Source organism: Delphinus delphis, chromosome 5 (genome assembly GCF_949987515.2).
Source record: "Delphinus delphis chromosome 5, mDelDel1.2, whole genome shotgun sequence".
Taxonomy (NCBI): Eukaryota; Metazoa; Chordata; class Mammalia; order Artiodactyla; family Delphinidae; genus Delphinus; species Delphinus delphis.
In genome coordinates, this window is record NC_082687.1 from 16,555,664 (window position 1) to 16,583,238 (window position 27,575).

A 27,575-nucleotide genomic window follows, 5' to 3' on the forward strand; every position below is an offset into this window, starting at 1 on the left:
CAATGGAGACACAACGACACAAAACCTATGGGATGCAGAAAAAGCAGTTCTAAGAGGGAAGTTTATAGCAATACAAGCCCACCTTAAGAAACTGGAAACATCTCGAATAAAAAACCTAACCTTGCACCTAAAGCAATTAGAAAAAGAAGAACAAAAAACCCCCGAAGTTAGCAAAAGGAAAGAAATCATAAAGATCACATCAGAAATAAATGAAAAAGAAATGAAGGAAACGATAGCAAAGATCAGTAAAACTAAAAGCTGGTTCTTTGAGAAGATAAACAAAATAGATAAACCATTAGCCAGACTCATCAAGAAAAAAAGAAAGAAGACTCAAATCAATAGAATTAGAAATGAAAAAGGAGAAGTAACAACTGACACTGCAGAAATACAAAAGATTGTGAGAGATAACTACAAGCAACTCTATGCCAATAAAATGGACAACCTGGAAGAAATGGACAAATTCTTAGAAATGCACAACCTGCCAAGACTGAATCAGGAAGAAATAGAAAATATGAACAGACCAATCACAAGCACTGAAATTGAAACTGTGATAAAAATCTTCCAACAAACAAAAGCCCAGGACCAGATGGCTTCACAGGCGAATTCTATCAAACATTTAGAGAAGAGGTAACACCTATCCTTCTCAAACCCTTCCAAAATATACCAGAGGGAGGAACACTCCCAAATTCATTCTACGAGGCCACCATCACCTTGATACCAAAACCAGACAAGGATGTCACAAAGAAAGAAACCTACAGGCCAATATCACTGATGAACATAGATGCAAAAATCCTCAACAAAATACTAGCAAACAGAATCCAACAGCACATTAAAAGGATCATACACCATGATCAAGTAGGGTTTATTCCAGGAATGCAAGGATTCTTCAATATACCCAAATCAATCAATGTGATAAACCATATTAACAAATTGAAGGAGAAAAACCATATGATCATCTCAATAGATGCATGAAAAGCTTTTGACAAAATTCAAGACCAATTTATGATAAAAAACCCTGCAGAAAGCAGGCATAGAGGGAACTTTCCTCAACATAATAAAGGCCATATAGGACAAGCCCACAGCCAAGATCATCCTCAATGGTGCAAACCTGAAACCATTTCCACTAAGATCAGGAACAAGACAAGGTTGCCCACTCTCACCACTCTTATTCAACATAGTTTTGGAAGTTTAGCTACAGCAATCAGAGAAGAAAAGGAAATAAAAGGAATCCAAATTGGAAAAGAAGAAGTAAAGCTGTCACTGTTTGCAGATGACATGATACTATACATAGAGAATCCTAAAGATGCTACCAGAAAACTACTAGAGCTAATCAATGAATTTGGTAAAGTTGCAGGATACAAAATTATGCACAGAAATCTCTGGCATTCCAATACACTAATGATGCAAAATCTGAAAGTGAAATCAAGAAAGCACTCCCATTTACCATTGCAACAAAAAGAATAAAATATCTAGGAATAAACCTACCTAAGGAGACAAAAGACCTATATGCAGAAAATTATAAGACACTGATGAAAGAAATTAAAGATGATACAAACAGATGGAGAGATATACCATGTTCTTGGATTGGAAGAATCAACATTGTGAAAATGACTATAATACCCAAAGCAGTCTACAGATTCAATGCAATCCCTATCAAACTACCACTGGCATTTTTCACAGAACTTGAACAAAAAATTGCACAATTTGTATGGAAACACAAAAGACCCCGAATAGCCAAAGCAATCTTGAGAACGAAAAACGGAGCTGGAGGAATCAGGCTCCCTGACTTCAGACTATACTACAAAGCTACAGTAATCAAGACTGTATGGTAGTGGCACAAAAACAGAAAGATAGATCAATGGAACAGGATAGAAAGCCCAGAGATAAACCCATGCACATATGGTCACCTTATCTTTGATAAAGGAGGCAGGAATGTACAGTGGAGAAAGGACAGCCTCTTCAGTAAGTGGTGCTGGGAAAACTGGACAGATACATGTAAAAGTATGAGATTAGATCACTCCCTAACACCATACACAAAAATAAGCTCAAAATGGATTAAAGACCTAAATGTAAGGCCAGAAACTATCAAACTCTTAGAGGAAAACATAGGCAGAACACTCTATAACATAAATCACAGCAAGATACTTTTTGACCCACCTCCTAGAGGAATGGAAATAAAAACAAAAATAAACAAATGGGACCTAATGAAACTTCAAAGCTTTTACACAGCCAAGGAAACCATAAACAAGATGAAAAGACAACCCTCAGAATGGGAGAAAATATTTGCAAATGAAGCAACTGACAAAGGATTAATTCCCAAAATTTACAAGCAGCTAATCCAGCTCAATAACAAAAAAAACAAACAACCCAATCCAAAAATGGGCAGAAGACCTAAATAGACATTTCTCCAAAGAAGATATACAGAGTGCCAACCAACACATGAAAGAATGCTCAACATCATTAATCATTAGAGAAATGCAAATCAAAACTACAATGAGATATCATCTCACACCAGTCAGAATGGCCATCATCAAAAAATCTAAGAACAATAAATGCTGGAGAGGGTGTGGAGAAAAGGGAACACTCTTGCACTGCTGGTGGGAATGTGAATTGGTACAGCCACTATGGAGAACAGTATGGAGGTTCCTTAAAAAACTACAAATAGAACTACCATATGACCCAGCAATCCCACTACTGGGCATATACCCTGAGAAAACCATAATTCAAAAAGAGTCATGTACCAAAATGTTCATTGCAGCTCTATTTACAATAGCCTGGAGATGGAAACAACCTAAATGCCCATCATCGGATGAATGGATAAAGAAGATGTGGCACATATGTACAATGGAATATTACTCAGCCATAAAAAGAAACGAAATTGAGCTATTTGTAATGAGGTGGATAGACCTAGAGTCTGCCATACAGAGTGAAGTAAGTCAGAAAGAGAAAGACAAATACCGTATGCTAACACATATATATGGAATTTAAGGAAAAAAATGTCATGTAGAACCTAGGGGTAGGACAGGAATAAAGACACAGACCTACTAGAGAACAGACTTGAGGATATGGGGATGGGGAAGGGTGAGCTGTGACAAAGCGAGAGATAGGCATGAACATATATACACTACCAAACGTAAGGTAGATAGCTAGTGGGAAGCAGCCGCATAGCACAGGGAGATCAGCTCAGCTCGGTGCTTTGTGACCACCTGGAGGGGTGGGATAGGGAGAGTGGGAGGGTGGAGGGGTGGGATAGGGAGAGTGGGAGCGAGGGAGACGCAAGAGGGAAGAGATATGGGAACATATGTATATGTATAACTGATTCACTTTGTTATAAAGCAGAAACTAACACACCATTGTAAAGCAATTATTCCCCAATAAAGATGTTAAAAAAAAATTGAATAATGTACTATCCACTCTTTTTTGTCAGTTTATTTCATTCCTCCTATTTATTCTGAGAGGGCTAGATGTACTAATTCTTGTTAAATATGAGTATATCACAGTTTGTTTATCCATTCATTGACTAATGGACATTTGGGTTGTTTTCAGCTCTATTATTACAAATAAAGTTTTATGAACGTTATATGAACTGTATGAATAAAGCTATGAACACTCATGTACAAATAAAAAAAAACATCAAATACTGAGGGATAAATCTAATAAAGATGTGTAAGACGTCAACATAAAAATTATAAAACTGCAGAGAACATTTAAAGAAGCCCTAATTTAAAGGAAGCCTACATTTACTTTCAGAATATAGTGGCCCAATCATAAAATGAAGATAAATATTTAAAGAACTACATATGAGATCTCCAAAGAGATAAAGAATAAGATCTACTTTTAAAAAAAAATTACAAACATAGCTGTGAACCAAATTAATTTTTGTTCTTATGCCATAAATGACCATATATAAATAATTTCAATAATAATAGTATGGCTTATAATAATGAGGTATATATATCACATGTAATCCTATAAACCCTAAATTCTTGGTAATAGATATAAGTAATGTAATTTTGGTATCCACATATTACCTTATAGCCAGCAGGCCCAGGAGTAGGAAAAACTTCTTTCTGAACCAGGAAGAGAGTCTGAGGAACAGAAGAACCAAATGCACTTTTCTTTTGTTTCTTCAAGCAGGTATTGCTAAAGTTGTCAATTAAAGTATTGTTTGGGATATTATAAAACCCAGGACCTAGAATTATGAAGAATATCATATGTAAGAAACACTTTTAATTCTTTTAAACTGAGTAACTTTATTATTTATTTTACTTTATTTATTGAATGAAAGATTCTTTAACTTCTATAGTGCTTTATAATTTTCAAAAGTTTTACACATATGATTTCATATAATCCCAAAATAACCCTTTTACTTTTCCCCGCCCTTGTATTGCTCCTCCCCCCTTCCCTCTCCTCACTGGTAACCACTAGTTTGTTCTCTATATCTGTGAGTCTGCTTCTTTTCTGTTTATTCACTAGTTTGTTGTATTTTGTAGATTCTACATATAAGTGATATCACACAATTTGTCTTTCTCTGTTTGACTTATTTCACTTAGCAAAATACCCTCAAAGTCCATCCATATTGCTGCAAACGGCAAAATTTCATTGTTTTTTATGGCTGAGTAGTATTCCATTGTATATATACACCATATCTTATTTATAAACTGAGTAACTATAAATGAAGCAATTTTTTAGAAAGAATGCTCATATATTGCTGGCAGGAATGCAAAGTGCTTTGCCATTCTGAAAAACAATTTGTCAAATTCTCATAAAGTTAAACATATACTTACCACATGACCCAGAAATCCTACTCCTAGTTATTTCCGCAAGAGAAATAAAAACAACCCAAATGTCCATTAGCTGGTGAACAGATAAACAAAATGTGCTACACCCAAACAATGGAATAATACTCAGTAATAAAAAGAAAAAATAAATGCAACAACATGAATGAACCTCAAAAACATCATGCTAAGTGAAAGATGACAAACACAAAATCCTAAATAATGTGTAATTCCATTTATATAAAATTCCAGAAAATGAAAAATCATAGGAACACTGACAGTTACTTAGGGCCAAGGGTGGGGGTAGAGATTAACTGCAAAAGGACATGAGGAACTTTTTTTGAAACCTAGATGACCTTGGGTATGGCAATGATGTTTTATTTTATTTATTTTTTAAATAAATTTATTATTTTTTTATTTTTGGCTGCGTTGAGTCTTTGCTGCCACTTGTGGGCTTTCTCTAGTTGTGGCGAGTGGGAGCTACTCTTCGTTGCAGTACACGGGCTTCTCATTGCAGTGGCTTCTCTTGCTGCAGAGCACAGGCTCTAGGCGTGGGGGCTTCAGTAGTTGTGGCATGCAGGCTCACTAGTTGTGGCTCATGGGCTCTAGAGCGCAGGCTCAGTAGTTGTGGTGCAAGGGCTTAGCTGCTCCACGGCATGTGGGATTTCCCCAGACCAGGGCTCAAACCCACGTCCCCTGCATTGGCAGGTGGATTCTTTAGCACTGCACCACCAGGGAAGTCCTGAGAGAACGGTTTAAGAATGATGGAGGTGTTCTAAAACTTGATTAAATAGTGGTGATTATCTGACTATGTACAATTACCAACACTCATCAAAATGTACACTTAAAATGAATTATTTTTATTGTGTAAATTATACTCAGTAAAGAAGGAAGGAAGGAAGGAAGGGAGAGAGGGAGGGAGGGAGGGAGGGAAGGAGGGAGGGAGGGAGGAGGGCAGGAGGGAAATTCTTGATGCCAAAAAGTACTGAAATCTTGATGTAACAACATTAAATATCAATTTGGAACAGAAAAAAATCAGCTATCACCCAATCTTCCTATTATAGTATTTAGTTATTTAAATTTTTGCCTTTTACCCTTTAGTGTACATTTATAACCAGGAACATTTTCTACAGTGACAATCTTTTTATTCATTCAAAATAATACAGACAACTTTCTTTGCCATTGATAAAAGTTTTTATCAAGACATTCAAATATTTGAAACAAATATTTGTATATGTTTTATAATTCAGTATTTTCAAGAAATCAGTTCCAGTGAGCAGCAATATTCATAAAATGCAATATCAAATACTTGAAAGAACACCTGATTTGGTTGTACTCATGTTATCTGGAATCTACTAAATTAGATCTGCAACTAAATAGGTATGAACCATCACTTAAATCTCATTTGTTTTTCTGGGCTTCAAGTTCCTGTCTGAAGATAATAGGAATTGACTAGATCAGTGCTAGTCAAAATGTGATCTGTGAACTGCTGCCCATCCAAGAACAATCTACAATAAAAGGAGCTTACAACTAAATGTAAATTGACTCACTAAACGTTTTATAACTAGTCTTTCTCCATGAAGGAAGCATTGTGTGGATTTACATTCTGGTGCAATCTCCTTTCTCACTGCAGGCAGGAAACAAACAAGTGGGCATGAGGCTAGATGACACTTTAGGTTCCTTCTGGTTTAAAAGTGATCAAGTCATTCTACGCTGTCAAATCCTCTGTACTCCTGATACATGTAAGGTTTTTCTCAAAGAAGCTGCCCACAAGCTCTTCCCAGTTTTTCAAAATATTCTAGTTCTAAAGTCTATTCCCCAAAAGTCTGTCGTGCCAACTCTCAGAAAACCTAAATGCCAATACATCTTATTTCTGACGTCTTCCAACATTCCTCCACTGATAATGCTCGGGAAAAATATAAATAGAGAGCATAATGAAAACTATTTGGGCCACCATTTAAGGGACTTAAAATACAAATATCTTAGATTTGGCTTTCTTCTGGCATGAGAGGACAATGTAACATTGTGACAAGTGAGCTTAAGTACTTAAATATAGGGACCTCAAGGTGTGTGCATTTCAGGTACTATCTTGTTAAGGTTCTGATTTGAAAAGCCACCCTGATCATTATAATTCACTTACATTAGAGGTTTTTTATGTTCATTTTCCAGTTATTAAGTGTAGCAATGCCCAGGAACCCCAGAGTTAGACAGTTTAGGATGCCTTCGAACAGTAATCTGCCACAGCTCTGAGCCATATATTAGGTGGTTGAATCTGTTCGATGACTGATTTGTGAGTCTAAGTCATTACTGTATACTAATATCTACATGGGAAAAAGAAAACACACGAAGGCCATTCTCACTAATTCTTAAAATATGTAAGATCAAGATTAGATTTTAGAGGTCATCATAATTAAACTTTATCCTTTAAAAATAAAATAACCTTTGGGGAATTTATAAAACTTTATTTGTAATACATTAGACCATCAAATTGAAAACAAGGCCCAAACTTCAGGCAGTTGGGTCACTGAATAAATTGATATTTTGAAATAATTTGTATTTCAGATTCATGATAAACACTACTGAGCTAGGTGCATCTGGAGTAGTGCCTAGCACCTATATAAGACGTCTCCAGAATGGCAGTCTTAAACTAGTCAGATTTCTATCTAGAAGCTCAGGTCTCCAAAATCAATTGTTTCTATAGGCCCAGGTATATGCTGTTAAGCTTATGACTTTGCCTGAGAAGTGCTAGAATATCACTTCCACTGCATGCTATTGGAGAAGAAAGCCACCAGACTAGCCAAGATTGAAGATGTAGAAGAATAATACTCAACCTCTCAATGGCATAAATAGTAAATAATTTTATACCATGAGTACAGCATTACTATAAGGAAAAATTACCGTGTCAAAACTTGGAGCAATGGTTTGGGATCAGGCAATGGGCCAGAAGCTGAAACAACTCAAGACTTAGAGAAATGGCCTTGAGGAGACAGTTGGTAATGGCTTAAAGAGAGTGATAAAAATGTTATGGAGGTTGGAGAAAAGATCATTTGTATTCTATAATGGCAGAAATTTTGGCAAAACTAATACTTGGAATAGTGAAGAAAACACCTAATAAAATAGTGGATTCTAGCTCAGGAAATGTCTAGGTTAAATATCAAAAGTGCCAACTAGTTGCTTTTAGCTGTGTGTGAGAAGGTATAGTTAGAAAGAGATAAGCTAAAACTGCTCAGTTTTCAAGCAGAATTTATAGGAAATAAAATGAAACCAATATTTTCTGAGTTTGAAAGTAAAATTGTTTTTCATCCCCAGTCTCTCCACATAGCAAAAAGCTCTCAAAGCAAGAAACGCCCCGAGACCAAATCCAGGGTTTAGCTGTAAGACCTTTGTTAAGACCTCAAAAAGATTTAAGATGGTATCTCATAGAATCTCTCAGTTACAGAAAAGAACATCTAGGAATTTTAAGGCCATATGTCATAGACCCTCTAAGCTAAAACAATAGTGCAATAGTGCTCCTAAGAATCTAAGAGTACAGAAACACAGCAACACTAAAGGTGACCCAAAGTAGACAAAGGTTTTTCTAAGAAGTACATGTGAGCTTGGCTTTTGTCCAGTGTATTTGATTATAAATTAATACAATAATAAACCTACAAAGTTTTAATAAGGAATGAACCAACCTGGAATGAAACAAACAACAACAGTACAAAATGAAAAGTGGCTCATAGACCCCGGATCTCCCTGGGCAGGAAGCAGGTTGAGAAAGCTGAAAACATAGCCTATTTCTTATAGAAGAGGAAGGATGTTTCAAAGGATGAAACCAAGAGCCTAAAAGGTAAAACAAAGCACCACAGGAAATCTTTCTCCCAGGGAGCCCAGCTGAGCCCTAACTAAGAAAATGGCAACATGTGCCAGCTTAGACTTCAGAATTGCTATAGGCCTGTGACTTCTATTGTCACTGAGCAGGACCCCATGGGGCCTTCTCAGGACAGATACCCTCACCCAATGCCCTCTGCCTGTCTCTTATTTGTAGAAAACTAGCCTCCTAGGCCTTCCACATGTTCCAAAGAATAAATTTAATCAGAGAAGGGAGAAAATGCAGAAAGAAAGGAAAACAGTCAAGCAAGAAAAAATAATAATAATTTAGCCATTAAACAAAGTCAAGCATTTTTAGTTCCTCCTCAAAGGCTATAGATAACATTCTAAGCCATGTCCTTTGAGCTGTTTTGCAGATACTGAAACCTCCACCAGGTGGAAGAAGTTAACTGTATGCTGCCCACAAACAGGTAGACCCCAGAGCGGCTGGAAACAGAAGGTTGATGATGTTGACTCCCGATTACCTCACAACTAACCCATCAGAAGAATGTCCATGAGCTGATCACGCACCCCACAATTCCCCTCCCTCACCCTGTCTTTAAAAACCTTTCCCTGAAAGCCATTGGGGAGTTTGGGTCTTTTGAGCACTAGCTACCTGGACTCCTTGCTTGGTGCCCTGCAGTAAATGCTACACTTTTCTTCACCACAACCCTGTGTCAGTAGATTGGCTTTACTGCACACAGGCAAGTGGACCCAAGTTTGATTTGGTAATACTGTGGGCCTCCAGTTTTCTCTCTTTTTTGAATAGGAGTTTCTAGTATTATTATCCTATCTCTCTCCCACCAATATGTGTTGAATATATGGGGGAGATAACTTGTATCTGTAGTTCACAGCTCTTCTGATAGAGAAGAGAGATATACAAGATGATCTGAAGGACCACACCCAAGAATCCCCACCTGAACCTACACCTGACTTAGATAACAAGATCCTGGTCTTTAAGATTATACCATACTTGCCTGAGGCTTTGGAGGCCTTGAGAAGGCATGTAGGAAAAATGAAAATATTTTGTAGCCAGAGGGTATTCTATAGCAGATTAAAGATGGCCACAAATTCCTTGCTACTCCTGTCATTGAAAGATGAAGTTTCATGTCCTTCTTTTCAATATAGGCTACCCTGTGCCACTTGATTGACTAACAGAAAGTGATGTCCTGGAATTTCTGAGGGTAGGTCATAAGAAGCCTTGCAGCTTCCTGCCAGGTCTCATGGAGCCCTGAGCTACCATGTGAAAACACCAACTACCCTGGGGTAGCAATGCTTGAGCTATGCATGCACTCTGAATAACAGTCCCATCTGAACTCTGCCTTTTAGCAGTCCCACAGATTAATGGGATATGATGGAAAAAGTCTTTTTTTAAGCCACTGAGTTTGTTATACATCAGCAATGTGTTAGTCATTATATGTTATTTTTGTGTTATAGTTTTAGATTATCCACTGTATACTAGAATACCCACTGAGAATACTAGAACATGTGATTGGACATCTCCAAAATAAAATTTTAACAAAACTGAATATCATAAGTTATATTACTGGCAGTGACCACATAATTTACATATATGTTCACCTACCAAGGGAAAATTAGGAAATTTATTGAAAAAAGGAAAACAATAGAAAATTACAACTAAGAGATATGACAAGTTAAATTAAAATCTTACTAAAACTGTACATTATTTTCACCTATCTGTCTTTAGTGTAGAGTCAATGCTTAAAAAAATGTTGACTTAAAATGACAACACCACCCATAGAACAGAAAATTGTACTTTCTGGTGCATCCATTTTTTTTTTTTTTTTTTTGGTGCATCCATTTTAAGGATATTAAGTTGCATAAAGCTAAAGAGTAGATACATATGAATTCATTGCTAACCTGGCATTTTCTCTGTCCTAGAGTCCTGCGTGAATCGAGCAGCACTTTGACCAAATGAGGTATTTTTCAGTCCTGGTGTTTTCTTCAAGGGCTTGAAAGCAGTTCGAGATTCATTATATGCAACAGGAGCTGGGGTGATTGACTTCATAGGGACAAACCTCTAGTGAAGAACAAGAAATTATGCCAGTAAGAAACTATGGTACGTTTTGATATTTTGTGAGTTAAAAGCTGCTTTCTTAGTAATATAACATCTGGAGTTTATTTCTTAATGGAGTGAAGAAAATGTAGATGAGTAAACATATCTATCAAAACATAAAATATATACTTTTAGAAAAATCATCTATATATTAATACAGTAATGCATTATGTACTTTGCTAAGCCAGAAAGACTTTTCAAAGGAAATCATCTCAATATGAGATTCAGATGATAGTGTGTGGACAATCTTCACATTTAAAATATTCTGCAAGATAATAAAGAAAAACTACATGATCTAACATGGTTTCTTCTATGTAATAAAGTTACACAAATTGACAAAGTTCCTCAACATATATATTCAATTAACCCAACGATACCATTAGCTACCTTAAGAAAAAAATCTTAGATTCAAGTGGTATATAAATCCACTTTAACTTATAATATTAAAGTTATGATTTTATAAACTTATAATAAGCTTATTATAAATTTATAATATTTAACTGATTGATATTAATATACATGTATCTATATGTAAATTATGAAATCTTATGAAATATAGCATTGAATAATCTATTTTTTTAACTTTTTTATTTAGAATTAATTTAAAATTTGGAACATTCAAATTTATGAATAAAAATAATGCAGAAAATAGCTGTGCAATGATTACCCAGATGCACCTGCTAACATGTTATGCCATTCACTGTTTTCATCTGCCCACTCTATTTCTGTCTTTCTCTCTGTTTGTATGTCCGTTCCTCCCTCTCTCTCTACACACACACACACACACATATGCACACATATATATAGAACCATTTAATGGAAAGTTATGTGTGTTGTGGCCCTTTACCCCTAAATACTTTAGTGCGTATTTATTAAAAATAGGGATATTTTCTTACATGTATTTTCTTAAATGAATCAATTATATGACTTTTATCTAATGTACCATTCATATTCCAAATCTGTCAGTTGATCTAATTATAATTCTATTGCATTTTTCCCCTCTAATACATAACCTAGTCTAGGCTCAGATATTGCTTTTAGCCTCCTTTCATGTAGGAACATTTCCAAAGCCTTCTTAAATACTATTTTATTATTTAAATGCTGAGTCAATGTTTTTAAATGGTAATACTCAACCCTGACTGCATATAGAATTACTTGAGGAGTTAAAAAAAGTATTGGTGCCTGGGTCCTATTCTGGACCAGTTTAATCAATCTCTGGGAGAGAGGAAAGAAAGCAACTGCGTATCAGAATGTATTAAAATTTCCCAAAATATTCTAATATGCAGCAAGAGTTGAGAACCATTATTATAAAGGAAATCTTATGTTTTAAAAACTAATAGTTGAAGACATAAGAAAACTCAATGCATTTACATAAAATACCAGACAACTCCTTAAGTCAAGACTAAAATAAGTATCCCAATAACATAACATGTCTTTAATTCTATAAATCAAAAATTGTGTTCTAAGTCCACCTTGTTAATTTCATTATTGCTTTTTCAATCATAATCATTAATAAATCTATTCATATTCAGCTAAAAACTAACACTACCCCTAGCAGACAGTCCTCTTGGTTTTAACTCTTCCATATCTTTCACCCCAGAACCATGATTCTTTTCTTCATGGTCCTCTTAAGCAAAATTGATATCATATTCTTTTTCATTTCTGAAAATATATTTAAAATATTATAATTGGTGCTAAGTAATGTCACATTAGGACTGTATATCAGATGAACAGGAATAGCATAAAAACTGAGAGTTCTAGTTGTAAAAATGGTATTTTTAAAATCAAGGGCACACACACGATATCCCATTCCCTCACATCCATTCTGTGTAGTACCTTAAGTACTATCAACTTGCTCAAGGCAGAAACCTGCTGTTCATTCCTGATTCTTCCTAGTCCCTCACCACAACATCTAACCCATTAAAAAGTCATGTTAACTGTGTCTCCAAAATATACCTGCAATCTATCTGTCTCCAAGGAGTTGCCTCTTAAGTACAATGAAACTAAAGTAGCCCGCTGTAGTCATCTGAAGGTTAATAACCTTCCCTAGTTAAATAAGATAATCTGAGTTTTACATAGTACAATTGGTTAAATATCACAACGACTTGATCTGGCCACTGTGACATAAAGGTTTGCTAGTATTATAATGTTCTTGCCTTAGGAATATCTTAGATACCTTCAAGTCCCCTCAATATAGACCTTGGAGAACAGGATTACTGTGAAATAGACTCTCACATCACTAATAAAGGCCCCAGTGGCAGTTTTAGATATAATTTACAGCTAGGCTCCAGAGAGCCTTCAGAACCTTCTCCAAAAGATATGCATGTCCTCATAGATTACACGTCAACACTTCACATATTCATTAGTATATTTTAAAACCCAGACTAAAAGCTCTTATAAGCTAAACTGAACTTCCACGTAAGCAAATTTGCTTAGTAGACAAGATTTAATAAATAATTTCAATTTGAATATTCATCTCTGCATATTATTGTTAATAGTGTAATCATAAGTCATTTCCTTTTACCCACGTTTCTGGCAAAATGATTTGCCCAGGCTGCATCTGTTCCTAATTTGCTTAAATACCATTTTTCTTTTTATAATCTCCCTAACACCACTGGATTTGTTGCTGGCATTGCATTATACCTATTATACACTAAATATGAAATAACTGTAGAACATTACCCGGGATTGAGAAAGAAAAGCAGGTGGTGCATGATTTACGTTTGATGACATACTTTCATTCTTCTGAAATTGACTTTTAATGTCATATTTTCCTGGCCCTGGTACCCCCTAAATTACAGAAAGAAAAAAATACATACTCTCATTAAGAAAGCATCTATAGCGCCTAAGGGAACAGTTGGCTAAATATCTGAACAAAAGCTACAGGGCTTTTAAGTGATATTACCAAAGCACTTCATTAAAAAGCAAGCCAGAACAAACTTCTTAAGAGCAACGGCAACAACAACAACAAAAAAAAAAAAAAAAAAGGAAATTTTCCTCAGCAAAGCCTCCCAGGAACCTGAAAACACACTACTTGAGACTTTGCTGCCCCCTACTGATAGAGCTCAGAAAAAAATTATCTAGTTCTTCATGTGATTTAGACACTACAATGAATAAAAGTAGTTTCTATATTTCTCCCATTTAACTTTATACAACCAGCTCATCTCTAAAAAACACTTTACTGTCTTTTCAAATTTCTGTTAATCAGTAGACTGCTTTGTTTCCAACAAATAAGCTTTAGGATATATTTTATTTTAACTACAAATATTAGATGTAAGACATTAAGCTTTTAACTATTTTATAACAGATAAAAATTAATTCAGTAAACATTGGGATTTAATTATCTTGCTAATAAAATGTAAATATATATATATAGAAGTACTATTTAGTCATCATCAAATATTTTAACTACCTTGATAAAGTACCTTTCATAGTATAAAAAAGATAAATTTAAATCTTCTGCTTCATATAATATCTCCCCTACTTTTCTATAGTTGAAAGAATTATTCCTTAATTTATGAATTAAATACCTGGCTTATAACTTGGATGTATAATGAAATTCTATCAGCAAATCCTATCAACTATATCATAACAATATAGGCAAATCTAACCATGTCGCTCCACCTCCACAAATACTCTGAACCAAGCCACGATCTCTTACCCGGATTATTGTGAAATCTTCCTAACTGCCTCCCTTGCTTCCACCATTGCCCATTTCAGTCTGTTTCCAACACAGAAACTAGTGATGGATCCAGATAAAACACTTGGTCAGATTGCACCACTCCCCTTCTCGAACCCATCCAATGGCTTCCAATCTCACTTCTGGCAAAAAACCAAGGTCCTTAATATGAAATGAATTTCACCCCCAGACACACTATTACCACTCTAACCACCTATCCTACTACTCTCTCCACTCATTCACTCTGTTTCCTAAAAAGATCAGTCATATATCCACCTCAAAACCTTTGCACTTACCATTCTCTTTGCTTGGAATGTTCTCCTAGATAGCTCCAGGGCTCACTCTTTCAATTCAGTCAGTTCACTACTCAACGTTACCTTCTCGATGAGTCATTTCCAGGCCACCCAACATAAAATTTCACTGCCTCCCCCAAACAATTCCTGTCCCCTCTCCTACCTATTTTTCAACCTTATTGTTTTTTACTATCCAAAATATGATTTCCTGCAATGTTATAAGCTCCAAGAGGGCAGTTGTTTTTTTGTTTTGTTTTGTTTTGTTGGCTGCTGTATCTTTAGAGTATAGAAGAGTAGCTGGGGCATAGTAGGTGCTCAGTAAATACTTGTCAGAAGAATGGATGAATGCATGCATTGTATTTTCACTGACCATGCAACGATTTTAGAGATACGTTCCTCTGAGAACTAATGTGCCCACAAATAAGAGCATTATCCATTTCTAATTATAGTAAAATACCTATAATTATAATAAAAAAATAATAATTTGAACAATTCTTTAGGAGAAATTCTTACAGAAATACCTCTTCTTATAAATAAATTATATTCTAAAAATTTATGCAAAGTCCATGATATGTTGTCTCAAATGAACAAATTTACATAATTATTTGATAGCTGATAGAAAAGATTCACTTTGGTCATGCATGTAAGATTGTTTTTTATCTATGAACTTGTAGATAGTTACATTTAGAAGAAAAGAAACTTCTGCATAATTCTGTGTTTATATAAACCTATGAAATATGTATCAAATACAGAAATACGGATATTCAAATACATGATGGTAATTTGTTTTCTTGAACTTTTCAGATATGCTATATCTATCTTCTCTCTGTATAGGAAGGCATGATAAACAATTATTAGCTACTGACAAACAGGGACTACTTTCCTACTGTTTTCAACAGCTGTCTAAGTGGTCATTACTATGGAGCATAGGGAAAAGACTAAGTGTGAATAATGAGATAAGTGAATATACTTAGTCCTGAGAACTATTTTGCATAAAAGACGAAATGAAATCTTGACCCCTTCAGTGAACACTTCCTATTCCTTTTCTTCTGTTCTTCCGTAGTTCCTAATATTACTGAACTTTGTTTCATTAAATAAGATAGAGCAGTAAAATCAGGTCCTTACTTCTAAAAAGTTAGACTTAGGATTTAATAAGCCAATTAAAAATAAGCTCCAAAATAGGATTGTGAGACACTGACCACTGAAAGGCAGGTCTCTGTTTATGACAATATAAAGAAGATAAAAAGACTTTACAAAGACCAAACCCGAGGCACAGGCTGAAAATACCGTAATATTTATCCTGCTTTTCCACATTGTGATCAACAAAACACCTGCATTGATACCAACCTATTAAGTACATGGCCTCCCAGTGTCTCATCTGAGATATGGTGAATTAGAATCTTGTTGGGCCCAGGAATCTGCACTTTGACCAAGCCTCATAGAAGATTCTCATGCACAATAAAGAAACACAGTTCAGCCAAAAAGGGGTCACTACTACAGTTGTTTTTGCTAAGCACATCCATCTTAAGGCAGAAGGCCCAGATCTTGAAAGTATCCTACCTTGGGAACAGAAGTTAAAGATTATTGAGGCATGTTGTTTATGGCATTTTTTCATGTGCAAGCTAATAAAAATGGGCCTGTCTTTAAAAACTAGGGTATAATCATTCATTTGATCAGATGGTGTGCAGGAATTAAAAGCTTCCTGGCTAATGCTAATGTGCAGTCAGAACTGAGGCCCTAAAACAGTTTAAAACTCACACTGCTGGGCCTCATCCAGGTACAGTCACTTTCCACTAGTTCCGTAACTGCCATTTTCCCCTAGAGTTTCAGAGTCCCCTTCACATCAGTAAGGACAATAGTGACACCAGGCTGCCAGGTATTTCTTTCAGCTCACGTTCTATTATTTAAATTCTGTAATCACATTTTTAATTCTCAAACTACCTTTCTTATTCTCTAAATCTTCTTTATTCACACGTGCATTATTCTCCATGTTTCTGTGGATATAATTATAATTTTAATTATTTATAATTTTGTTCTATTATCTGTTTCCTTCGAGTTTCATTGATGTTGGCTTTTTGTTTGTTTGTTTTTGTGTTTCACATTGGAGGGTTTCCTCAAATGTCTGTCTGGTGAGCCCTTGCTCTTCATTCAGACGTAAGAGTGAGTCCCTAAAAAAATCTGATTGAAAATTTCACACAAGAATAGATGTGACCTGAGGGACTTCCCTGGTGGTCCAGTGGTTAAGACTTTGCCTTCCACTGCAGGGGGTCCATGTTCGATCTCTGATCAGGGAGCTAAGATCCCATGTGCCTTGCAGCCAAAACACCAAAACATAAAAACAGAAGCAATATTGTAAGAAATTCAGTAAAGACTTTTAAAATGGTCCACATCAAAAAAAAAAAAAAAAAAAAACTTAAAAAAAAGAACAGAAGTAACTTGAAATCTATTGTACTTAATTATGTTGTGATAGAATCACAACTCAGCCTTTGTATTAGCAGACCCCCAAAGGTCATTCTTTTCTCAAGTCTGGCTGACAATTTAGATGACTGGGAAAGCTGCCTAGAACTTTATCCCCATTCTGTATATAAGCTTTTACTTAAACTCTCCATTTCGTTCCTGCATTTACTTTTAATTATGAAAAATTAAAAACAAAAAAATAATGGAGAGAATAGTACAAGAAATTTCCACATACACATCACCCAAGGTCAATAATCCTCAACTCGTGTCCATATGTGTTTTCTAATCGTCATAGAAGATTCTCATGCACAATAAAGAAACACAGCCTCCCCAATTCTCCCAACCTCCCCAATTCTCACTCTAATGATGCAGAGGCAAGTCTAAACTATCACATAATTTCATCAATGAATACTTCGGGATGTATCTCTAAAAAATAAGGGACTCTTAACATAACCACAAAACCATTTTTCTATCTTAAAAAAAATCAGCAGTTATTTAATTCATCTGAACTTTTATTCAGAGTTCAAATTTTTGTGACTGCCTCAAATTTATGTGTATATTAAATATGTGTGTATTAAATATAGAAATATATAAATATTATATATTTGTGCATTTTAATCAGAAACCATTTAAAGTCCATACTTATAAATGGTCAATACCCCAGTATCTCAGAATGTAACTGAATTTGGAGATAAGGCCTTTAAAGTGGTCATTAATTTAAAATGAAGTCTTTAGAATGGGCCTTAATTTAGTGTGACTGGTGTCTTTATGAAAAGAGAAAATTTGGGCAAAGATGTGAGCATGCAGAGGAAAGACCATGGGATGAAGACAGTGATTTACAAACCAAGGAGAGAAACCTCAGAAAAAAATCACTGCCAACATCTTAATCTCAGACATCTAGCCTCCAGAACTGTGAGAAAATAAATTTATTTTCTTATGCCACTCAGTCTGTGGTACTTAGTTATGACAGTCCTAGCAAACTAATAGAGGGAGGAAGCTATGACATAAGCATGGATTCAATCCATCTTATACAACTAGAAGCCCTTCTATCTCTTTCTACAAAAACTATAAAATATAAAGAAAATATACCGGCAAAGGCTAATAGTCATGGTGGTAGTAATTTTGAGAAGGAAAAAATCAGCTTTACCACACTTTTAACACATATTATCATACTTCGATAATATTAACTGAATGGATGGGACTATAAAGATAGACTGATGAATACCATCCATAACTTTTGTCCTTTCTGTATCTCTTTCAAATACAGAAGATACTTTTCAAGAACTGATATTTGCACATAATGGAATAGCATGCGTACAGCACCTAACACTACGCCATGGACTTAAACTGATTATTTAAATACAGAACTCAAAATAAAAAATATTAAAACTGAGGATATTATAATGATTACCAAATGAGTCTGATGTGGTAGGATACAGAAAGAAGTCTAATTTTAAGATTTTCATTTGTTTCTACACGCTTTAGCTTCACATCTAATTTAACTGTTGCCAGTTATTCTAGCATAATTTTGACTAAGTAGCCTAATTCTAAGGCTACATCCTCCTATATCCAAGCTATAATGCAATAACATTGCAGAAAAGGTGTAAAGAGGGGGTAAAATTAAGATATTTTTATTACCATCCATTCAGATACCAGAAAAAGGTTTTATTTTTGCTTAGAGGCTTTTCTTAGTCTATAAAACTCACTTCTCCAATTAACACTTCCTTAGATAATGTTCTTAGTTCTCCCTATCTGTAATCCTTCTTACAAATAAAATGAAGAAACCTTAATTCCCTATATTAATTGAGCACCACTGTGTGGCAGGCACTATACTTTGATAATACTGTTGTTATCTTTAATCCTTAAAAAATCATGCAAGATACTATACACTAATGATGAAAAATCTGAAAGTGAAATTAAGGAAACATTCCCATTTACCACTGCAACAAAAAGAATAAAATACCTACTAATAAACCTACCCAAGGAGACAAAAGACCTGTATGCAGAAAACTATAAGACATGGGAGGAGCTTCAAGATGGTGGAAGAGTAAAACGTGGAGATCACCTTCCTCCCCACAAATGCATCAGAAATACATCTACATGTGGAACAACTCCAACAGAACACCTACTGAACGCTGGCAGAAGACCTCAGACCTCCCAAAAGGCAAGAAACTCCCCACGTACCTGGGTAGGGCAAAAGAAAAAAGAAAAAACAGAGACAAAAGAATAGGGACGGGCCATCGCCACTGGGAGGGAGCTGTGAAGGAGGAAAGCTTTCCACACACTAGAAGCCCCTTCGCTGGAGGAGACTGCAGGTGGCGGAGGGGGGAAGCTTCAGAGCCACGGAGGAGAGCACAGCAACAGGGGTGCGGAGGGCAACGCGGAGATTCCCGCACAGAGGATCGGTGCCAACCAGCACTCACCAGCCCGAGAGGCTTGTCTGCTCACGCGCCGGGGAGGGCGGGGCTGCGAGCTGAGGCTCGGGCTTCGGAGGTCGGAGCGCCCAGGGAGAGGACTGGGGTTGGCGGCGTGAACACAGCCTGAAGGGGTTAGTGCGCCACAGCTAGCCGGGAGGGAGTCTGGGAAAAGGTCTGGAGCTCCCAAAGAGGCAAGAGACTTTTTCTTACCTCTTTGTTTCCTGGTGCGGGAGGAGAGGGGATTAAGAGCGCCGCTTAAAGGAGCTCCAGAGACGGGCATGAGCCGCAGCTAAAAGCGCCGACCCCAGAGACGGGCATGAGACGCTACGGCTGCTGCTGCCGCCACCAAGAAGCCTGTGTGCAAGCACAGGTCACTATCCACACCTCCCCTCCCGGGAGCCTGTGTAGCCCGCCACTGCCAGGGTCCCGTGATCCAGGGACAACTTCCCCAGCAGAACACATGGCGCCTCAGGCTGGTGCAACGTCACCCTGGCCTCTGCCACCGCAGGCTCGCCCTGCATCCGTACCCCTCCCTCCCCCCGGCTGGAGAGAGCCAGAGCCCCCGAATCAGCTGCTCCTTTAACCCCGTCCTGTTTGAGCGAAGAACAGACGCCCTCAGGCGAACTACACTCAGAGGGAGGGCCAATCCAAAGCTGATTCCCAGGAGCTGTGCGAACAAAGAAGAGAAAGGGAAATATCTCCCTCCAGCCTCAGGAGCAGCAGATTGAATCCCCACAATCAACTTGATGTACCTGCATCTGTGGAATACCTGAACAGAAAATGAAGCATCGCAAATTGAGAAGGTGGACTTTCGGAGAAACGATATATTTTTTTTTCCCTTTTTCTGTTTTTGTGAGTGTGTATGTGTATGCTTCTGTGTGTGATTTTGTCGGTATAGCTTTGCTTTTACCATTTGTCCTCAGGATCTGTCCGTATTTTTTTTTTTTTAGTATAGTTTTCAGCACTTATCACTGGGGAATTTGTTTTTTGGTTTGGTTGTTCTCTTCTTTCTTTCTTTCCTTTTAATTACTTAAAAAATCTTTTTAATAATTCTTTTTTGTTTTCTATTTTAGTGACTTTGTTAAAATTTTCTTTCATCTTTTTTCTTTTTTTCTCCCTTTTATTCTGAGCCGTGTGGATGACAGGCTCTTGGTGCTACAGCCAGGCGTCAGGGCTGTGCCTCTGACATGGGAGAGTCGAGTTCAGGACACTGGTCCACCAGAGACCTCCCAGCTCCACATAATATCAAACAGCGAAAATCTCCCAGAGATCTCCATGTCAACGCCAAGACCCTCTCCACTCAACGATCAGCAAGCTACAGTGCTGGACACCCTATGCCAAACAATCAGCAAGACAAGAACACAACCCCACCCACTAGCAGAGAGGCTGCCTAAAATCATAATAAGGTCACAGACACCCCAAAACACACCACCAGACGTGGTCCTGCCCACCAGAAAGACAAGATCCAGCCTCATCCACCTGAACACAGGCACCAGTCATCTCCACCAGGAAGCCTACACAACCCACTGAAACAACCTTAGCCAGTGGGGGCAGACACAAAAAACAAAGGGAACTACGAACCTGCACCCTGTGAAAAGGACACCCAAGACACAATAATTTCAGCAAAATGAGAAGACAAAGAAGCACACAGCAGATGAAGGAGCAAGGTAAAAACCCACCAGGCCTAACAAATGAAGAGGAAATAGGGAGTCTACCTGAAAAAGAATTGAGAAAAATGATAGTAAAGATGATCCAAGATCTCGGAAAGAGAATGGAGAAAATACAAGAAACGTTTAACAAGGACCTAGAAGAACTAGAGAGCAAACAAGCAATCATGAACAACACAATAAATGAAATTAAAAATTCTCTAGAAGGGATCAATAGCAGAATAACGGAGGCAGAAGAACGGATAAGTGACCAGTTAGATAAAATAGTGGAAATAACTACTGCAGAGCAGAATAAAGAAAAAAGAATGAAAAGAACTGAGGACAGTCTCAGAGACCTCTGGGGCAATATTAAACGCAACAACATTAGAATTTTAGGGGTCCCAGAGAAGAAGAGAAAAAGAAAGGGAATGAGAAAATATTTGAAGAAATTATAGTTGAAAACTTCCCTAATATGGGAAAGGAAATAGTTAATCAAGTCCAGGAAGCACAGAGAGTCCATTACAGGATAAATCCAAGGAGAAACATGCCAAGAGATACTAATCAAACTATCAAAAATTAAATACAAAGAAAAAATATTAAAAGCAACAAGGGAAAAACAAAAACTAACATAAAAGAGAACTCCCATAAGGTTAACAGCTGATCTTTCAGCAGAAACTCTGCAAGCCAGAAGGGAGTGGCAGGACATATTTAAAGAGATGAAAGGGAAAAACCTACAACCAAGATTACTCTGCCTACCAAAGATCTCATTCAGATTTGAAGGAGCAATTAAAACCTTTACAGACAAGCAAAAGCTAAGAGAATTCAGCACCACCAAAGCAGCTTTACAACAAATGCTAAAGGAACTTCTCTAGGTAGGGAACACAAGAGAAGGAAAAGACCTACAATAACAAACCCAAAACAATTAAGAAAATGGTAAAAGGAACATACATATTGATAATTACCTTAAATGTAAATGGATTAAATGCCCCAACGAAAAGACACAGACTGGCTGAATGGATGCAAAAACAAGGCCCGTATATGCTGTCTACCAGAGACCAACTTCAGACCTAGAGACACATACAGACTGAAAGTGAGGGGATGGAAAAAGATATTCCACGCAAATGGAAACCAAAAGAGATCTGGAGTAGCAATTCTCATATCAGACAAAATAGATTTTAAAACAAAGACTATTACAAGAGACAAAGAAGGACACTACATAATGATCAACGGATCAATCCAAGAAGAAGATATAACAGTTGTAAATATTTATGCACCCAGCACAGGATCACCTCAATACATAAGGCAAATACTAACAGCCATAAAAAGGGAAATCAACAGTAACACAATCACAATAGGGGACATTAACACCCCACTTTCACCAATGGACAGATCATCCAAAATGAAAATAAGTAAGGAAACACAAGCTTTAAATGATACATTAAAGAAGATGGACATAATTGATATTTATAGGACATTCCACCCCGAACAACAGAATACACTTTCTTCTCAAGTGCTCATGGAACATTCTCCAGGATAAATTATATCTTGGGCCACTAATCAAGCCTTGGTAAATTTAAGAAAATTGAAATTGTATCAAGTATCTTTTCTGACCACAATGCTATGAGACTAGATAGCAATTACAGGAAAAAACCTGTAAAAAATACAAACCCAAGGAGGCTAAACAATACATTACTTAATAACCAAGAGATCATTGAAGAAACCAAAGAGGAAATCAAAAAATACCTAGAAAAAACTGACAATGAAAACACAACGACCCAAAAGCTATGGGACACAGCAAAAGCAGTTCTAAGAGGGAAATTTATAGCAATACAATCCTACCTTAAGAAACAGGAAACATCTGAAATAAACAACCTAACCTTACACCTAAAGCATTTAGAGAAAGAAGAACAAAAAAAAACCCTAAGTCAGCAGAAGGAAAGAAATCATAAAGATCAGATCAGAAATAAATGAAAAAGAAATGAAGGAAATGATAGCAAAGATCAATAAAACTAAAAGCTGGTTCTTTGAGAAGATAAACAAAATAGATAAACCATTAGCCAGACTCACCAAGAAAAAAAGGAAGAAGACTCAAATCAATAGAAATAGAAATGAAAAAGGAGAAGTAACAACTGACACTGCAGAAATACAAAAGATCATGAGAGATTACTACAAGCAACTCTATGCCAATAAAATGGACAACCCGGAAGAAATGGACAAATTCTTAGAAATGCACAAACTGCCAAGACTGAACCAGGAAGAAATAGAAAATATGAACAGAACAATCACAAGCACTGAAATTGAAACTGTGATTAAAAATCTTCCAACAAACAAAAGCCCAGGAGCAGATAGCTTAAGAGGCAAATTCTATCTAACATTTAGAGAAGAGGTAACACCTATCCTTCTCAAACTCTTCCAAAATATAGCAGAGGAAGGAACACTCCCAAGCTCATTCTACGAGGCCACCATCACCTTGATACCAAAACCAGACAAAGATGTCACAAAGAAAGAAAACTACAGGCCAATACCATTGATGAACATAGATGCAAAACTCCTCAACAAAATACTAGCAAACAGAATCCAACAGCACATTAAAAGGATCATACACCATGATCAAGTGGGGTTTATCCCAGGAATCCAAGGATTCTTCAATATACGCAAATCAATCAATGTGATACGCCGTTTAACAAACTGAAGTAGAAAAGTCATATGATCATCTCAAGAGATGCAGAGAAAGTGTTTGACAAAATTCAACACCCATTTATGATTAAAAAAAAAAAAAAAACCTCCAGAAAGCCGGCATAGAGGGAACTTACCTCAACATAATAAAGGCCATATAGGACAAACCCACAGCCAACACTGTCCTCAGTGGTGAAAAACTGAAACCATTTCCACTAAGATCAGGAAAAAGACAAGGTTGCCCACTCTCACCACTCTTATTCAACATAGTTTCGGAAGTTTTAACCACAGTAATCAGAGAAGAAACAGAAATAAAAGGAATCCAAATCTGAAAAGAAGAAGTAAAGCTGTCACTGTTTGCAGATGACAGGATACTATACATAGATAATCCTAAAGATGCTACCAGGAAACTACTAGAGCTAATCAATGAATTTGGTAAAGTAGCAGGACACAAAATTAAGGCACAGAAATCTCTTGCATTCCTATACACTAATGATGAAAAATCTGAAAGGGAAATTAAGGAAACACTCCCATTTACCATTGCAACAAAAAGAATGAAATATCTAGGAATAAACCTACCTAAGAAGACAAAAGACCTGTATGCAGGAAATTATAAGACACTGATGAAAGAATTAAAGATGATACAAATATATGGAGAGATATACCATGTTCTTGGATTGGAAAAATCAACATTGTGAAAATGACTATACTACCCAAGACAATCTACAGATTCAATGCAATCCCTATCAGACTGCCACTGGCATTTTTCACAGAACTAGAACAAACAATTTCACAATCTGTATGGAAACACAAAAGACCCCAAATAGCCAAAGCAATCTTGAGAAAGAAAAACGGAGCTGGAGGAATCAGGCTCCCAGACTGCAGACTATACTACAAAGCTACAGTAATCAAGACAGTATGGTACTGGCACAAAAACAGAGATAGAGATCAATGGAACAGGATAGAAAGCCCAGAGATAAACCCATGCACATATGGTCCCCTTATCTTTGATAAAGGAGGCAAGAATATACAATGGATAAAAGACAGCCTCTTCAATAAGTGGTGCTCGGAAAATTGGACAGCTACATGAAAAGAATGAAATTAGAACACTCCCTAACACCATACACAAAAGTAAACTCAAAATGGATTAAAGACCTAAGTGTAAGGCCAGACACTATCAAACTCTTAGCGGAAAACATAGGCAGACGCTCCATGACATAAATCACAGCAAGATCCTTTTTGACCCAGCTCCTAGAGAAATGGAAATAAGAACAAAAATAAACAAATGGGACCTAATGAAACTTAAAAGCTTTTGCATAGCCAAGGAAACCATAAACAAGACGAAAAGACAACCCTCAGAATGGGAGAAAATATTTGCAAATGAAGCAACTGACAAAGGATTAATCTCCAAAATTTACAAGCAGCTCATGCAGGTCAATAACAAAAAAACAAACAACCTAATCCAAAACTGGGCAGAAGACCTAAATAGACATTTCTCCAAAGAAGATATACAGATTGCCAACAAACACATGAAAGAAAGCTCAACATCACTAATCATTAGAGAAATGCAAATCAAAACTACATTGTGATATCATCTTACACTGGTCAGTATGGCCATCATCAAAAAATCTACAAACAGTAAATGCTGTAGAGGGTGTGGAGAAAAGGGAACCCTCATACACTGTTGGTGGGAATGTAGATTGATACAGCCACTATGGAGAACAGTATGGAGGTTCCTTAAAAAACTAAAAACAGAACTACCATATGACCCAGCAATCCCACTATTGGGCATATACCCTGAGAAAACCATAATTCAAAATGAGTCATGTACCACAATGTTCACTGTAGCTCTATTTACAGTAGCCAGGACATGGAAGCAACCTAAGTGTCCACTGACAGATGAATGGATAAAGAAGATGTGGCACATGTATACAATGGAATATTACTCAGCCATAAAAAGAAACGAAATTGAGTTATTTGTAGTGAGGTGGATGGACCTAGAGTCTGTCATACAGAGTGAAGTAAGTCAGAAAGAGAAAAACAAATACCGTATGCTAACACATATATATGGAATCTTAAAAAAAAGAATGGTCTTGAAGAACCTAGGGGCAAGACGGGAATAAACATGCAGACCTACTAGAGAATGTGCTTGAGTACACGGGGAGGGGGAAGGGTAAGCTGGGACAACGTGAGAGAGTGGTAGTGTATATATGGACATATATACACTAGATAGCTTGTGGGGAGCAGTCGCATAGCACAGGGAGATCAGCTCGGTGCTTTGTGACCAGCTAGAAAGAATGGAAAGAATGGATGGAATAGCATTCCTATTACAGAAAAGCATTTGCAGAGGGAAAATTGGTCAGAACAGCATTCCTGGAAGAGTGAAAAGCATGTGAAAAGCCTCTCAGGAGGAGTTTACACCTAGAAGTAGAATTTCTGGGTCATATGGTAATACTGTATTTAGCTTCTCAAGTAATCATCAAACTGTTTTCCATAGAGGCCACACCATTTGACATTCCAACTAACAATGTACAAGGGTTCCAATTTCTCCCCATCCCCAGAAACACTTGTTATTTTCTATTTTTTATTACAGAAATCCCAGGAGACATGAAGTGGTATCTTGCAGTGATTTTGATTTGCATTTCCCTACTGACTAATGGTGTTGGGTATCTTTTTGTGTGTTTATTGGGCACTTGTATATCTTCTTTGGAGAAGTGTCTATTCAAGTCTTTTGTCCATTATTCAATGGGTTGTTGTTCCTTTTGTTGTCAGATAACATTTTAAGATGATAAATCTGACTGCCTGTGAAGACAAAAGAAGGGAGTAAGATTGGAAGTGGAGGTACCTGTTAGGTGGCTATTTCAGAAGTCCAGGCAAGATAATGCTTTCTTGCTTTCTTTGACTAAAGGGTAGTTCTAGTAATGATAATGCAATAATTATAACAACAAGAACAATAACAGTCATGACAGATTGCCTAGAAAGATGGCCACCAAAAATTCCTCCTATCCCTATATATTCATGCCTTACCTCCCACCAGAAGATGGAGTCCATTTCCCTCTATGAATCTGGGCTGGCCCTGTGACTTGTTTTGACAAAGAGAATATAGGGGAAGTTAGATAGCACCATTTCCAAGCCTAGGCCTTAACAGGCATGACATGTTCTGCATTTGCAGTCTCAGAGCTCTAAAGCCTCAACACAAGTCCAGCTACCTGGAAGGAAAGTGAGGTCCAGCCAACTTCCAGTCATTACAGCCAATCCAGCTAAGATGTCTCACATATGAATGGAAGCATCCATCTTGGATATTCTGAATGCAGCCAGATGAGTGATCCCAGCTGATACCATACGGCTCAGAAAAACTAGTCAGCTGAGTCCAGAAAACCCAGAGAATCACTGTACCATGAAGGTTAATTCCAGCAGGCCTGGAACTGGTGTAAGCTCTTTTGCTAAATTATCTACAAGGCACTGATCCCCGGTCAAGATTAAGTCTTGCTTTGCAATTATGAAACTCCCATGGGGCTTCCCTGGTGGCGCAGTGGTTGAGGGTCCGCCTGCCAATGCAGGCGGCGCAGGTTCGTGCCCCGGTCCGGGAGGATCCTGCGTGCCGCGGGGCGGCTGGGTCCGTGAGCTGTGGCGGCTGGGCGTGCGCATCCGGAGCCTGTGCTCCGCGACGGGGGAGGCCACAGCGGTGGGAGGCCCGCATACC

At 37.1% G+C, this 27,575-nt stretch overlaps 1 protein-coding gene across 1 annotated transcript in view; it reads right to left on the reverse strand.

Annotated features, from left to right (window-relative positions):
- STPG2 (sperm tail PG-rich repeat containing 2) overlaps nucleotides 1-27,575 on the reverse strand; it is a 262,302-nt gene that overhangs the window by 154,011 nt on the left and 80,716 nt on the right. The window contains 3 exon segments of the mRNA XM_069540667.1: nucleotides 4,015-4,192; nucleotides 10,509-10,668; nucleotides 13,387-13,494. Of these exon segments, the coding sequence (XP_069396768.1) occupies nucleotides 4,015-4,192; nucleotides 10,509-10,668; nucleotides 13,387-13,494 (446 nt within the window).